Source organism: Eurypyga helias, unplaced genomic scaffold, assembly GCF_000690775.1.
Source record: "Eurypyga helias isolate BGI_N326 unplaced genomic scaffold, ASM69077v1 scaffold17307, whole genome shotgun sequence".
In the NCBI taxonomy this organism is placed as follows: domain Eukaryota; kingdom Metazoa; phylum Chordata; class Aves; order Eurypygiformes; family Eurypygidae; genus Eurypyga; species Eurypyga helias.
Genome location: NW_010262533.1, coordinates 2,120 through 17,587, shown reverse-complemented (window position 1 = coordinate 17,587; position 15,468 = coordinate 2,120). Strand labels below are relative to the sequence as shown.

The following is a 15,468-nucleotide window of genomic DNA, read 5'->3' as shown; positions in this document are numbered from 1 at the left end:
TGATAATTAAAATACTTTCCCATATGATTTGGGTTTTTTTTAATTTCTAATCCATCATTGAGTATGATTAAACTGGTAACAGTCAGTTGCATTCAACTTCTGGCTGATGTCCAGGACCTGTAACTAGTTGGCAGCTTGTCTGCAGTTCTGTAGTCCTTGTGCATAAGTAGTTAATGGGTTTTTGTTTTCTTCGGTGTGTTTTCCATTTTCTGCAGGGAGCAGCATATGTGGAATTTGATGTACATCTTTCAAAAGATCACGTGCCTATAGTATACCACGATCTCACGTGTTGCATGGCCATGAAAAAGGTAAAGATGTTGACAATCTTTATTTTAGTTTTATATATGACCATTCGAGAAACTAAAAGGCCAGGCTCTCGTAGAAGTAATTCTGGGGAATCAAGGGATGGAATGGGAGTAAACATGCAGCGCTACCGTATACATAATGCAGAGCGGGGAAGTTTAGTTTTTCCATCTGAGGTTGTAGCAACCACATTTCAGATACATGGTTTGAGACTCTTCAAGCCTACATGTAGTTCTTTTTAGCTTCTTTTATTTACGGTTTGGAAGAAAAATGCAGACAACTCCAGTACATTCAGTAGCACCTGTGGGACACTTCTAGACTGTCCGAGTAAGAACTTCTGGTGGTTTCTGTTTTGAGGAAGAACCAGTGTGATTCTCAGCGTGACTTCTCTGTCCTGCTGATACTTAAATCTGTACTTCTCTCAAGCAGTGACGTACTCGTAAATGCTCTTCAGGCCAAACCAGTCTACTTTGTTTGCTGCCCCTCTAGTGGCCAGTCGATGGAAAGCAGAGAAGTGGGAGAAACAAGGATCATTTAGGGAGTTTTGAGCCATAAATGGCTTCGTTTTTCTAACTCTTTCTTTAACCCTTTTTTCTTCTTAATTTTGTCTGTCCTTTAACTGCGCGGTAAATAATACACTTCATATCTCATTAGGACAGTAAGTGAGGCTGAAGAACTGCTTTTGGATTGCTTTGTGGAACGGAAGGAAAGGAGTTAAGAGGGAGGTTGTAGGAGCAGGAAAATGGCCCTTGAAAGCAAGCATCCTGTTCCTTTCCTTGCTTACCTCGTGAGGTTGCAGTTGGTTTTCCTTCTTTTTTAACCAGAAACTCTTTTCTCCTGTTTTTGTAAGCAGCAGGGGTACTATAACATAAGAAGCAGTGAACAGTGCTGTTACTTGTACATCCAGACAAGCATTCCTTAAAAGGTGCTCTGATGAGACTAGCACAGGACCTCTTAAATACCCCAGTTGTATGAAGCATAACAAGTGAGTGTTTTCAGAGAGTGTAGTGATACGACACCCCCTGAAAACGAGAGAACCGTAGGCGTAATACCGGAGACTGGAAAAAACCCCACTGAGGTGCTGTTCTGTCTGGTCTGTGCCTGTTCTCCGCTGAGGCCAGAATACCTGCATTCAGCAGCAGAGGTTGGACTCTCTTCCGTTCTAGTTTTCTTCCTTTCTGGTTCTGGCAGTGAGAACAGAGATAGCATCTTCTTGGCACCAAGTCTGCATCATCAAACTCATTGCGGTGTTGAAATTCATAAGAAGTTTGGGTTTGAACAGCTGTGGAAATGGATCTTTGACTAAGGGAAATGCATATTCAATGTATATTGAATCAGTACTGTCTTTGTTGAGTAAAAATTGGTTTTGTAGTGAAGAGGGGAAGTGAAAAATGGATGGGGAGAATTTTTTTTGACCCTAGATCTTTATTTTGGGGGCAGAGTGTGTGTGTTTAATAGGAAACTTTTATTAGTTTCTGAGATACTGGATAAACAATAGTAAAGTGAATTGCCTTGGAATATTTTTTTAATGCGTTTCTTTACTTGCAACCTTTTTCCTGAATACATTATAACTGATCAAGTTTTTGCAGAATAAATGTGCTAACCTCTTCTGAAGAAAGAACGCTGAAGCCTCTGACTTGCATGAAAGACCAGATCCTGGTTTTTTTCAAACTGACACCTGTCAGTGCTTCTGAGTGTCTTTGTTGTCTCTTGAAAACTGATCATCTTACTCTTGTTATAATAATCACTTGTGTCTATCAATAAAAGAGAAAAAATTAGCTGCCTTTTATGTTACCATATTAAAAGCATATGGGCTTTTTTGTAGTTTTCAATGATGGTTAATTACGTGTTTTTCTTCAAAGAAACTGGATACAGAGCCTTTGGAACTGTTTGAGATTGCAGTCAAAGAACTCACGTTTGATCAGCTTCAATTACTGAAGGTATTGTTACTCCGGCTAGTATGATACGCTGGACGTAGAATTTCAGATTGTGCATGAAGCTTAGATTTTTTTTTTTTCCTAGTAGCTGTCGATAGTTTGGGAGAGCACGAGTTTTAAACATTGTGCAAGTAGAACGAGTAGTTGATTCCAAGAATAGTACTTTTGCACCATCATTACGACTTGAGTAAATTTCGTTACTTCTGTCTTCTAGAAGGATGGCCTGACAGCTTGCGTAGTTCCATGTCATTATGCTAGCACTGATAATTTTTAATCAATAAAAAAGGCTGGAAGTGGTGGTAGGGTTCATTGAAAGCCAGTGCTTTGGACTCTGTCTTGAAGAAAGTTATCTGTCACCAAGTCTATTTAATTTCCAAATGTTTCCCTGGTAACAAGGGAGATGCATATTATGTTGAACTGCTGTTTGGAGGTGCATGTGAAGGGGTAGACAGGTCCATGATCCAGTGGTATGGATTGGACCAACTGGCTAGAACTAATTGATTGTTTTTATTTAATTGGGTGTCGCTGTGTCTTTGGAACAGAAGTGCCCTGCCTACATAAAAGGGGGGGGTCAGGGGATGAAACTGGGCCACTGAAGACCCAGCTGAGATATCTGTCCTCAGTCAAGGAAGCACCTGGCTGATCCAAGAACTATAGGTTTCTTTTTACTTAAAATTACTTGGTCTCCTCCTTTTTTTGGACAGAGAGTTTGAATGGAGTGAGGGAGTTGGCCCTATGCCTGACCTGATTCTATCTCAGTATGTGACTACATTATAAATCTGCTGTCGGCCCTCTGTCTGCATGTCTAACATCTGACAGAGGAGGGTTTAACGTGCCGATTTCTTCACATCTTAATCTTAAATTATGCGTGTTTCTACCCTTGAACATGCTTTCTGAATTTTCAGTATGAACGATTTGTTTGGTTTTGAGCTTTCCTTGGAATCTTTGTTTTAAAGTTTGAAAGAAAATTGTGACATGTACTGGGATTTCCTTTATTCCTTTACAAATTACTAAAATATTTTTAAGGTCCATTTTTTAAATGGACTTTTAAACTTAAAAACAATTTATAAGGAGAATCAGTTACGTTCTACATGTAGTAAGGTGTCTATAGGTAGAGTTAATTTTACTCTTCTTATGCTCTTTAGCTGGCTCACGTGACTGCCCTGAAAGTAAAAGATCACAATGGTATGTACTAGTTTGCAAGAGTCTTGAGATTGATTTATTACCATGTAACGATGCGTATTCTGTGGCTGCAGTCACTTGTTCTAATAATATTTGGCTTCTTCCTGGACGTTTCTAAATGCTGTGGAGTTCTTTGCTGGGAAGTACATACCTGGGCAGAAGTTAGTCCCTTGGAAAGAGGGGACAGGAGGGGAGAAGACGAATGCACAGATCAATAAATAAATGAATATTCATAACAAAATTGCCACTAATGTTTCCATCTCACGCTTCTGTAACTGTACAGTTTGGGCAGCTTTTCAGAATTGCTAACAAGAACTTTAACTACTGTGGGGTGTCTTACTGGTGCTGTAAATTTTTTGCCGTAATTCATGCCCCTTAGGCATGGAAACTAGCAAAGTACCTCACACGTTCTACCTGTCTGGGGAAAGATGAAATAAATAATAAGCACTGACAGGTAAGGCAGCTTCTACTAGGTATCCTTCAGCGACTGAAACCAAGAGGGGTGGGAGAAGCTGTTTCTGGTAAATACTCCGGCAAGGCTTTCAGTGGCGTCAAAAAATTTTTCCACTGCAAGACAGAGCTTGCCAACATCATTTGGGAGTGTGACAGTGTTAGAGGGAAGGCTTAGGTAATCAAAAGTTAGACCTGATTCCATTCTTGACTCTTAAAGGTCTTAGGATTTCGAACCAGTCTTTTCTTGCTGGGATTAGCAGTGCTGCTGTTTGTTTTGATTAAATATTTTGTATCTCTTTTCAGCATCTTTTAAAGAAGAGGAAAACAACTCTGCTTTTGAGACACAGCCATTTCCTTCCCTTCAGAGAGTAAGTAATGAGTACAGAACAATAGAGATGATGATTGTGGAACGTGAAAACATGCATTTTGCTTTCAGCATTGCGCACGTAGCAAGGGATATTAATTTTTTTTGGTTTAGGTCTTCGATATCTATGTTGGAGCTCAGAATGTAGGCTTTATTGTTGGCCACTGGAGCCTCTTCAGCACTTAGAAGTAATAGTTCTCAAATCTTTCAAGCTTCTTAATTTATGAACCCAAGTTATATAGCTCAAGGGACACTCAGTTGTACAGCTGGGTGATGCTTGGGCTTTGCCTTTTAATGCACTGACAATTGTTTGCCGATTTTGAAAAAAAACAGCCTCTGGCATTTCATCACATACTCTTGGCCATCTAGCCGAGCCAGACACAGAGAAATATTAAATGAACTTACAGTATGTTCCCATTTATGACCATTTGCCAGCTCTGGGCTTTGTGTTGGCTTGCTTTTCACAGAAACTGCTGACAGCTGTTGGCCACATACAGTTTGATACCATTTATGGTCGTTTGAGACGATTACAGGGTGTTTTTTTCCTAGAGCTGCTTTTTTTTCCCTCCCCCTTACTGTTTTTCCTCATGTCTGAATTGCTGATTAACATGCCTTTTAGGGACTTGTTTTATCCAATAATACTGCTTTTTATTTGGATTATGGAGATGATTAATACCCAGTTGACTTGCATTTGTACCTTGTCAAAATTTTGTCCTCAAGATTTCATGCATTTTCATGTATTTCCTGACTTTAAACTGAAGTAGAAAAAGGTGTGTATGTATAAAAGGTGTGTATGTATTCTGTGTTAAACATCAAAAACTGCAGGTTTTTATCCTACTGTTAGAGCCATCGGGGTTAAATTCCAACGTATTCTCCCAGTAATTACCCTCAGTAGTGCTTAATTGTCTTCCTTTACTGTGGGCTCTCTTCATAATGAAACTTTTTCAGGTCCTGGAGTCTGTTTCTGAAGATGTTGGGTTTAACATAGAAATAAAATGGATCTGCCAACAAAGAGTGAGTAAATGTACCTGTGATTTACTTTGATACTTTGCCTTTCTCATGGCTAAAGCTTGTCATTTTGACGTGGGAATTTATGAGCTACAAACAGACAGAATTTGGGGTTCTTATATGTGATGCTTTTGTTTTCCTATAACCCACTGTCTTTAAAAGTGGGAGTATAATAGCACTGCTCTAGCCAATGAACCAACTTTTAAAACGACGGGAAGTATGTGTAGGATTGAGTTTATATTGCATCTCGGAATGCTTTTAGTAGAAGACCCTTTTTTAAGGGAATTGATCACACCATGAGAGACATGCGAGACGTGGGAAAAGTGACAAGAAATTCAAAGTTGCAGTAACACAAGCAACTGTTTCCTTCTAGTCCACAGTATGTGGACTCAGCTGGATTGCTTAGTGCTCGGTGTAGAAGGAAGTGGTTGTCTTGGCTAGGACTGGAAGCCTGGAGTGGGGGAAAAGCTGAGTGTTAGATAGAAGTCCATACGCACAGAGACATGCTGATGCTCTCAGAGGTGGGCCAACTGCAGAAAGACTGGTACCTGCTCTTCTCAAAGACAAGGGACGTCACATTTTTTCCTACAAATTTTCTTGTTGCCTTTTTTATATTTAGAAATAGCAATACAAGGTACCTGTAATAGTTTTTAGTGATCCTTCATGGAATTTCTTCGTGTTTTCAAAATTGGAAAAGGCTTCACAGAAACTCCCTGGATGGGAAGATGGTGAATGATTCAGTGAACCTTACCGCTGTTAGGATTCAGCTGCACCTCACAGCCTGACGGTCCTGTACAACTGTGAATAGCAGTCGACTGACTGCTATTCTGTGACTAACTGTGACTCCGCTGTTAGGATTCAGCTGCACCTCGCAGCCTGACGGTCCTGTACAATTGTGAATAGCAGTCAGTCACAGAGCAGAAGGGGTTGGAAGGGACCTCTGGAGATCATCTAGTCCAACCCCTCTGCCAGAGCAAGGTCACCTCGAGCAGATAGACTGAAGGGAGTGACTTCTGTACTCAGACTTGCAAACTGGATTCTCCTGTTGCTCAGGCTGAACGAGAGACCACTGCTTGTTAAAATGATTTTAGTAAGCATTAATTGAAAGGGCTGAAACTTGTTTCTTTTTCTAGGATGGACAGTGGGATGGCAACTTGTCGTCTTACTTTGATATGAACCTCTTTCTAGATATTATCCTAAAAACTGTTTTGATGAATGCTGGAAGAAGAAGAATTGTATTTTCTTCTTTTAATGCAGATATTTGTACCATGTAAGTTGAAATAAATACAGTATTTTCTTTCTTTTTTTTTTCATTTGGTAAATTTTATTTCAGACATAAGAATACCCAACAGGAAACGAATCGTATGTTTTGGTTACACCTAAACTTTGTGTGCAAAAATATTTGGCAGTGGAACCGAGACCATTTAGACATGTGAGCTGTGCCAAAAATAAAATAGAACAAAGCCAAACTAGGTCTTTGTTAAGTGCCTTCGTGAGTGCTTCAGTCTTTCTTGATACAACCAAACAGTCAAGATTTCCTCTGGCATCACAAAGTCGTCATTACATAGTCATATCTGAGGGGTTCACAAGCCTAACTTGCAGAGAAAATCATCTCGTTACAATTTTTTCACTCTATCTGCTTTTTAAAAAGGACAGAAAATGAAACAGCTTTGGATGACTTGTGTTACGTTTGAGTTTTTTTGTGGCGTGGTAGTGGTGTTTGGTGGTTTTTTTTAGTTGTGGGGTTGTTCTTTTGTTTGGTTGGGGTTTTGTTAAGCTGTCTGCTCTCCTTCTGTGTCATGTCGTATTGAAGGTATTGGGGCACAGAAAAAGCACAGGAGTTGAACTGGGGAGCAAACGGAGGGATTACATAGGAACTATAAGAAGAAGGGATTTAGCGCTGGCAAGGAAAGGCTTTCTAGAAATCCCATTTGATGGGAGGCTGCGCTGGTGAAATACCACTGAAGGGTACATGGGCAGAACAAAACCAAATCAAAGTACTGATAGAAGGGTTAAGAAGCAAGTGTGTAAGAGTACGTAACGGTACTCCCCAAGCTCTGCTTCCATCGATTGTCACTTTGTACCACTGTACTGGTATCTGACTGGAAAAATACATTAGTGTGCTTAGGTGGTGTATATTAAACATGTTTAGAAATTCTTACAATGGGCCTTTGTTTTACTCTACCATGCATTTAAGAAGAAAACTACAGAATTGGACAGGTCGAGGATTTTAGGTCAACATTTTGAGGATGTGGATCTGAGGTAGAAGTCTAGCTTCCCATAAACTGTATGTTAATCTCTAGTAGTGGCCAAAGGAACAGTTGGAGCAGTTTGTCACACAATTTGACACTAAATTGTAGTACCACCTCATTGCACCAGCTAGGAACTAGGACGTACGTACAGTGAAGAAAGAAATTCTCCTCAAACAGTAAGATTGAATTCCTCTGCTTTTTATCACGTTTGCTACTTGTGAACTTGTTTTTTTCTAACAGGGTTCGGCATAAGCAAAACAAGTATCCGGTGTTATTTCTCACCCAAGGAGAATCTAAACTGTATCCAGAACTTATGGATCTTCGATCTCGTACAACTCCAATTGCCATTACTTTTGCACAGTTTGAAAACTTGCTGGTAAGATGATAGGTTCTGTTATTACTCTGCAGTAAAATGAAACTACATCATTAGTACCTGATGTAAATCTTTCATTTTGAACACTAATGCTTAAAATTACAACTAACTTCGTAAAAGAAAAACACTAACATTTGGTAACTCCCACAATAATGTCCTTTGTTTCAAATGTCTGTTTAATACATTGTTTAAAAAATAATGCTATCAGTAAAATCTTTAATTGTATTAACATTTTTTTAATCTTACGGATGAAATTGTGAATAGCTCCAAGTGTCAGAAGATAAAGAAAACCTGATGTGTGTTCAGAAACATGGATTTTAATTGAGGTCTTTTGTATTTCAGGGAATTAATGTCCACTCTGAAGACCTACTGAGGAATCCATCATTTATTAAAAGGGCCAAATCTAAAGGCCTAGTTATTTTTTCATGGGGTGATGATGCAAATGACCCAGATAACAGGAAAAAGTTGAGAGAATATGGTGTTCATGGGTTAATATATGACAGGTACTTAATTGTGTTTAAATAATAATAATAGTAAAGCAGCTGAGAAACTATTCTGATTCTTGTGAAATTTCACATTGCTTTTTAGTTGACTGGGTGCAGAATATCTTCTTTTTGTACTTACAGTACAAAAAGCCCATAAACCCAGCTCAAGAACAAGACTCACACTAATTCCTACTCTTTCAGCTGTTTATATGAAGCAACATAACTTTTATTTCTCCGAAGATTAATGTCAATGTAATTTGATTCTTGTGCCTGGTGTACACATGTAATATACTGCTAACATTCCTGTTGGTAATTTGTACATGACATTGTAAGGAATTCGTTATATGGATTTTTAATATATATATGTGTGTGTGTTATATATATATTATTGTATTAACAATCTTTAAAACATACGTACTATTATCAATCATATATATATTATACAATATTTGTCTGAAATCTTCAGCTTTCTACATTTAGTTATGGAATTGGTTAACACAACTGATTAACGCAACTAACATTTTGTTGTGTTTCAAAGCTGTGAATTCACTGTTTTTCCTATTAAAATTAGCTTGGAGTGACTCCCAGGGCAAACTCTACCAAATTAAGTCACTTCAGAAAGTAGTTCCGTCCACACGATTCAGGTGGACGTCAGAATACTGTGGTAAATCTTTGAACTGTGTTATACTTCCTTACAGACCCCAAACGTTTTAGTTCTTTTCTTGTAAAAGATGTGAAATTCATTATTACAAGTTGATGATTAATTTGGGCTGTATCAAATTAGAGTTTCTGATAGATTGCAAAGCATGTGTAATTGGGGAAGCATTAAAGGTAATTGAAGGGTGTAATTATGGAAGAGTTACAAACCACCTGCTTCAGCAAGGGCATTGCTCTGCATATTTTATCTAAAAAAAAGGAGGGTGGGAATTAAGTAGTTGTCAAGGACTCAGTTTTATAAAGTCAGAGGGGGTGAAGCCAACCTATCTAGAGGCAAGAAATATGTTTGCTTGGAGAGTTCTATGCTCCCCATGTAAAAAAACCCCAAAGTTGACTCACTTCGACCTATTCTTGCTTAGTGAGAGTCTTACCAGAGTGGTGGGTATGGTGCTCCTCTGGTTTGACAGAGGTGTCCCTTCTTGTGCTGTACAGAATCTCTCCTTTCACTGGTGGTGAAAAGGAATAACAAGATTTTCACATTGGAGATCAACTTCAGAATGAAGCAGGTGAAACATAGGTCCTCTTTCCTGCTACGTGTTGTACCTCTCCAGCAGCGCAAGATTGAAGCACCTTTAGTGAAGTATCTCTGGAGTAGTGTGCAGATAAAACGGTACTCGGAGTCTGTAGTGGATGGTCACAGGGTTGTTAGGAAATTTGATCCTGTGGCGTGCGTAACTTGGAGTGATGACTTGCTGATCTGTCATATGGTCTGTATTACAGAGGGGTGTTTTAATCAAATGCTACTGCACAGTGTTCTTGCAAAGTGCCTGCTCGGCTGCTGTCTACTCATCCACTCCTCTAGAGTACTCCTGATGCAACAGACATGCACTACTAGGGTGAAAGAGTAAAGCAGGGGGCAGCCTTATTTCTGACTTCACGTTGCTTTTATTACTTCAGCTACGGAACTGCTCACCGCTACTTAAACGCTGCTTAAGTAACCTTGCGTTCGTGTCACGTCTGCAGGTCTGCTGCGTGTCGTTTTACGTTCCCTTTTCTGCTCTTGCGGGAGTGTTAAGTTGCCGTGCGATAGCAGAACACCTTTCACCTCACCTTTTGATGACTGAGCAATTAATTGGAATTGCTCATAGGCTGAATTCCTTTGTGGATTTAACCGAACAAAAACTTTTTATCCTTCCTGCTCTATTTAGACTACCCAGATTCTGAATAGAATTAATCTCTCTCACCGCCTGCCCCCTGTATCTCTACCACCTTGTTGAAATCTTTCCACTTTATTGAGAACCCCAAAAGCAAAATTAATTCGAAAGCTGTTTAAAAATAGTAGTTCAATGATGCGTTTTTTTTTCCCCCCAAGTTACAAGCTGCACTTGAGTAGCAAACAATTATTTAATTTCAGCGTTAATTGTTGCAGGCTCATTAACTCTTAATTCCTAAACATTACTGACCTGTTTTTCTGTACGCCAAAACAAATATTAAGGTGTGTCTTTACAATTCTTCTTGAGTTTTCAAAATCTACTAATTGTCTGAATAGAATTAAGTTTAATCTTAATACAGGTTCTTTAGCAGGAAGGTTACACTTTCAAAAAATGGCATCGGGTATCTCAGGCTGGACATTCTGAAATGTGCGCGGTACCCGCAAGTCCTGGAGGGCATGTGTGAATGTGCGAACTGGCAGCAAGTGTTTCTGTTCAGTTGGAGCTGCTGGGTAAAGAGGCAGTCTTTCACATCATGGGAGGGCATGAAGTTAATACCAAGAGTTCGAACTGTCGAAAGTTTAAATAGCTGTGATGTAAGCATCCATGTTCTGTGCTGTTGGAAGTTTAGAAATGGATAAATTCAAAACCGCTGTGAAGCAGAACTCAGAGGGATGCGTGTGCCTCTTTCAAGGTCCTGAAATAAATAGGGACAGCAGTCATCTGTTTGATACTGTAAAGCCAGTTCATGCTGTGGGTGCATCTTCAAATTCCAGAATGTTTCCAGGGTTGAATCAAGACGTGCTTCTTCCACGGCTTCTGCAGAATTTTTCTTCTTTGGGCTTGAGGCCAAGTCCAGATGTTGATCAGAAATCACCATGTCTGGTGCTTTGTGCTGCTGTTTACTAGGCCTTTACTTAAACCCTCTTAGTAAGTGCTATTTGTCCAGACAAGCTAGGACGTGAATACAGGGATTGTAGTGAACTTTAGGTTGCTTAGATATGGCCCTGAGTTATTGTTATTGCATGTGGTAATTATTTCAGAAATCATGAACTCTCTGGGTGGAGATGATAAGCTATTTTTTCCAAATTTAAATCGTCCATGTAGAGTTGAACAAAACAGTGAAGCCACTTGTGAAGATGGCAGGAAAACTGTCCTGAATACCAAAAGTTGCTGATATCGAGTGTCAGAAAAAAACCCCGCAGGTAGGGGGTCTGGCTTTGTTTTGCATGCAGAAAGACTAAATCTGGGAAGCTTACAGATGCCAATGCTATTTAAAGAATGATCTCACTGAGACACAGGAGAGAATCATCCCTCCCCTTCCCCCCGCCATCCACTTGGGCTGCAGGTTGTTAGACATACCCCAGTCATTTGGCCAGACAGAAGGTTCAGTGCAGTTGCTTGGACAATACTTTGCTCTTTTCCTGTCTTGAGCTGGCGTTCATCTCAGCATCAAAAATACCCCACTACTGTGGTAAGAGGGCAGCCTGCGGAAAAGGTGCCACCTCTGCCTCCAGGCTCCTCTCTGGGCACTGACCTGGAAAAGTACTTTAAATGCATGACTGGGTATCGTCTGTTCACACAGAAAATTACATCTCATGCTTAAACCACTTCATTGGTTTGATGTTCAGGTTTTGTCTAGAGAAGCAGCTCAACACATTGTACTGAAATTCTCTGGATTGGCAAAAATCATGAATTTTAAAGCAGGATTTGTGGGGTGATTTATCTGGTATTTTTCTCCTGGATAAGCTTTGTAAACAGTCCAGTAAATATTTGAATTTGACTAAACTCAGTAAGAACAATGCAGTTTTATGTTTCTATACCAGTTGGCTATATATTAAAATACCAACGTGGAGAAGGGGTGGGTGCCAACTTACACTTGCATTCTCTTTTTTTTAAATTCACTTTACGTTATCAGAGTTTTGTTTGAATAATACACACAGCTGCATGAATATAATTAAAACCAGTAATTCTCAAACGTGTGCTGAAAGCTTTTCAGTGAGAAGCTTCAGCGTGTTTGTCCCCACTCTGAACACTACAGTTCGTATGGCTGCATGTTGCATTTGCAGACGAAAGCTCTGTGCTTTTCTACTAGGTTTACAAAACTAACCACAAATTTAGTTGACTTCTCAAAACTAGAAAACTGTTCAAATCTGTCTTATTTGCCTGAAACGGAATGTTACTTAAATAACAGCATGGATAGGTGTAGGAAATGAACTAGTATTACTTGAGTTACAATTTAATCCACTCCATGATTGAATTAAGCTCTCATGCAATAGCAGTCTGAGTCTTTCCTATTTGGCAAATTGCAAAGTAAACTCAAGTTTACCTTGAGATGTAAAGAAAAATGAAAGGCTTTAATAAAAAACTTCAGAAAATCTTTTTAGCACGAAACCAACATTTCGGTGCTGCCCGACTCTTCAGTTTTGGACCAAGCGATAGCAAAGAAAACCAGCTGTGACTCAGACTTGCTGGGTGTATGTGTTTTTAGAGATTGCAAGGACACCTAAGCACATCAGTTCTGTACCCACTGCATAACCCTGGAATGTCCTGCAAAGCTTTTTATAGGAAGTGCTAATTTAAAGTAATATTCAGCAAAGGATTCCCAGTCTTCTGCAGGGCTGGCGTATTAACAGGAAGTCAAGTGGAGGAACTTCAGTGAGAAGTTACCTATAAATAATTGTCCTGTTGAAGAATGCAAGATAGGAAGACAAGAGTTTATTCCTTATTTTGATGCTGGTGTTGGAAATAATTCGTAAGAGAAGTCCTGGAGCTATTCTCTGTTCTTGCTCACTGATGGTGTAGTTCATGGGCCTTAACAAAACGGGGAGGGACAAGGAGTTCTGAGGTAGCTGTGCTTCAGATTGTCTTCTCTGCTTTTGGTTTAGAAGAAATCCTGTATACACATTGGAGTGGGCTGGTTGCAGTAGACAGGCTGAAAGAAGCCTGGAGGATTGGACTTGTTCAAAATCTCCATTAGAAAAAGTTGACTGAAGGAGGAATTACAGAATTTATGCTTGACCTAGTAAAGAACTAATAAGGTACCTGCCAGAAGCTGCTTAGAAACAGGCTTAGCCATGTTCTGTGAACAAGGAGCTTAGAAACATGCCTTTGCTCTTCCAGTGTCTAACTGGTTGGAAGGACTTAAGATTTGCAGTGCCTAAGGTGTGCTGCTGTACAGAAAACTATCTTCTAATCTCAGTGCTTTGTCGTGAATGCATTGAGAAATTTATAACGTGTGAGCTAACTTAACTGAAGAAAGCACAGGACCTACCTGCATCCTGGAAGGAAGTCAGGAAGGAAGGTTGGACCTTTATTTCGCAGACAGCTTATATTTGGCAATTTTGGGTCATGTCTTAGATTGTGATCGTAGGTTCTCTGCAAGTAATTGAACTGCTGTGCCTTCCTGTTCATATTCCGCAAAACTGCACATTCCAGGATTTTCTTTACAGAAACTGTCTTTGATCTTTCTGTAGGGAACATGATCAATATCTATTTTTCCTGCAGAAGGGTTTCCTCATTTGAATCCCATTTACTGCTTGCTCACCACTGTTTGAACTGCGTATTATTTTTGATGTCTTGGCCTTGCCAGCAGTCCACAAGTTGTCTTGCTGTTCTAAAAAGGCACTTGGCACTACGTCATGTAGCACTCTTCTTTTTTGGTTGTGACACTGTGTTTTGCACGTACCTTGAAATCGTGATATGAAGGAGAAAGGACGATTCAGTGAAAATAAACCACTTTCCTGAAGGAATCTTAAATGAAAGTATAAATATTCATAAGAGACTAAAGCAGAAGCCACAGTAGTTTCTTCCAGAAGTTTTCATTCCAAGAATACCTGCAGTACCTGAAACTGTGTATGTGCAAGAGCTGTACTGGGTGCCAGTATTTAAATTTTGGATATAAATAACATACTGGTGTTAGAAATTAATGCTGGGAGATCAGAATGCATCTGGGTCCCAGTAAGCGTGGTACCAAATTACGTTACAGGAACAGGAATGCTTTTGCTTTATAATGAATTCTCCCAAAACAGTATTTGAGAATATGCTCAGTGCCTGTACTGTCAAAATGTGGTTTGGACTCTCCGGTACAATGCTGACAGTTCATATCCTGCAGCTTTGGTCACTCTCTTCTTTTCACACATGTGAAAAGACTATTTACAATAGCGTAGATTGTTATATTTGCAACGGGTACGAATAAAGATCAGATTTTCTGGTTTTCACTCTTCACCTAATATTGTAATGGTAATTTTAAATGGTTCTGAATTGGGGAAGGGCAGGGGGGAAGCGGGTGAAATACTTCTTGAAACAGTAAGTACAAACTCCATTCAGTATTCTGTGTATCACGGCCCGTTCACATAAGCTCAGGGCTCTGGAATTTCTTACAGTTTTAAGTTTGAAGCCTGGAACTCTGCTTGCTTTTCACTGCTTTTTGCCACCTGTAAAACCACATTTTTCAGAACAGGAGATATGGCAAATGCCAGTGGGTAGCTTTTTAGTGTGTCCAATGAAATATTAACCGCTGTGTAAAAGGAATACTATTTTATATAGCAACATGAGCAGCAAAACTCAGGGTGCTAACCTTGAACATACTGATTTGATAAACTTCCTGATACCTAACTTTAGTAGAGTAAGGAAAAACACCCCAGTTGTTTCATCTAGTCTGCATTCCCATCAGCTGCCGGGTCATACTGACCAGCGTATTTTCTTTTCTCGTTTATTCAGGATATATGACTCAAATCCTGAACAACCAAATATATTCCAGGTGGAGCAGCTGGAACGTCTCAAGAAGGAGCTACCAGAGTTGAAAAGCTGCGTGTGTCCCACAGTTAGCCACTTCAAATCCATATCTCCATGTAAATGTCGTCACAGTTGCCTGGAAGAGAAGGCTGTAGATAACCTGAAGAGTGTTCAGATGCAAAAGGACTGATGCTAGGCAGAATGCTGGTTTGTATCTGCTGAATTTCCATCAGTGGAACAGTGCTGTCGATGCCTTTATGTTTGTTTGGTTGAAGTCCCCAGATAGCAATAACTCTGTTCCTCCTTCCTGACAGTACTTGTTAAATACATTTCAAACAATGTTGAAATGTTCAGCCAGTTGCAGTTATTGTTCCAGTTTATGTACACAAGTTTTAACTTGCTCCCTATAATCAAGTCTCAAATCTTGAAAATTAAGTATTGACACTTAAGTGTGCTTTTTAAAAATTAAAAAAAAAAAAATTAAGCAGGCCGAGGATTGGAAGCTC

The 15,468-nt window shown here is 39.5% G+C and overlaps 1 protein-coding gene across 1 annotated transcript; it reads left to right on the top strand.

The window, feature by feature from the left end:
* Positions 1-215: 215 nt before the first annotated feature.
* Positions 216-15,152, top strand: GPCPD1 (glycerophosphocholine phosphodiesterase GDE1 homolog (S. cerevisiae); the record flags this gene model as incomplete). The annotated part of the gene is made up of 9 exons (XM_010155771.1): positions 216-308; positions 2,166-2,243; positions 3,386-3,425; positions 4,179-4,243; positions 5,188-5,253; positions 6,381-6,517; positions 7,740-7,875; positions 8,215-8,375; positions 14,948-15,152. Coding segments are annotated over 9 exons (981 nt in total), but the record flags the coding sequence as incomplete, so codon positions are not given.
* Between the last annotated feature and the right edge of the window lie 316 nt (positions 15,153-15,468).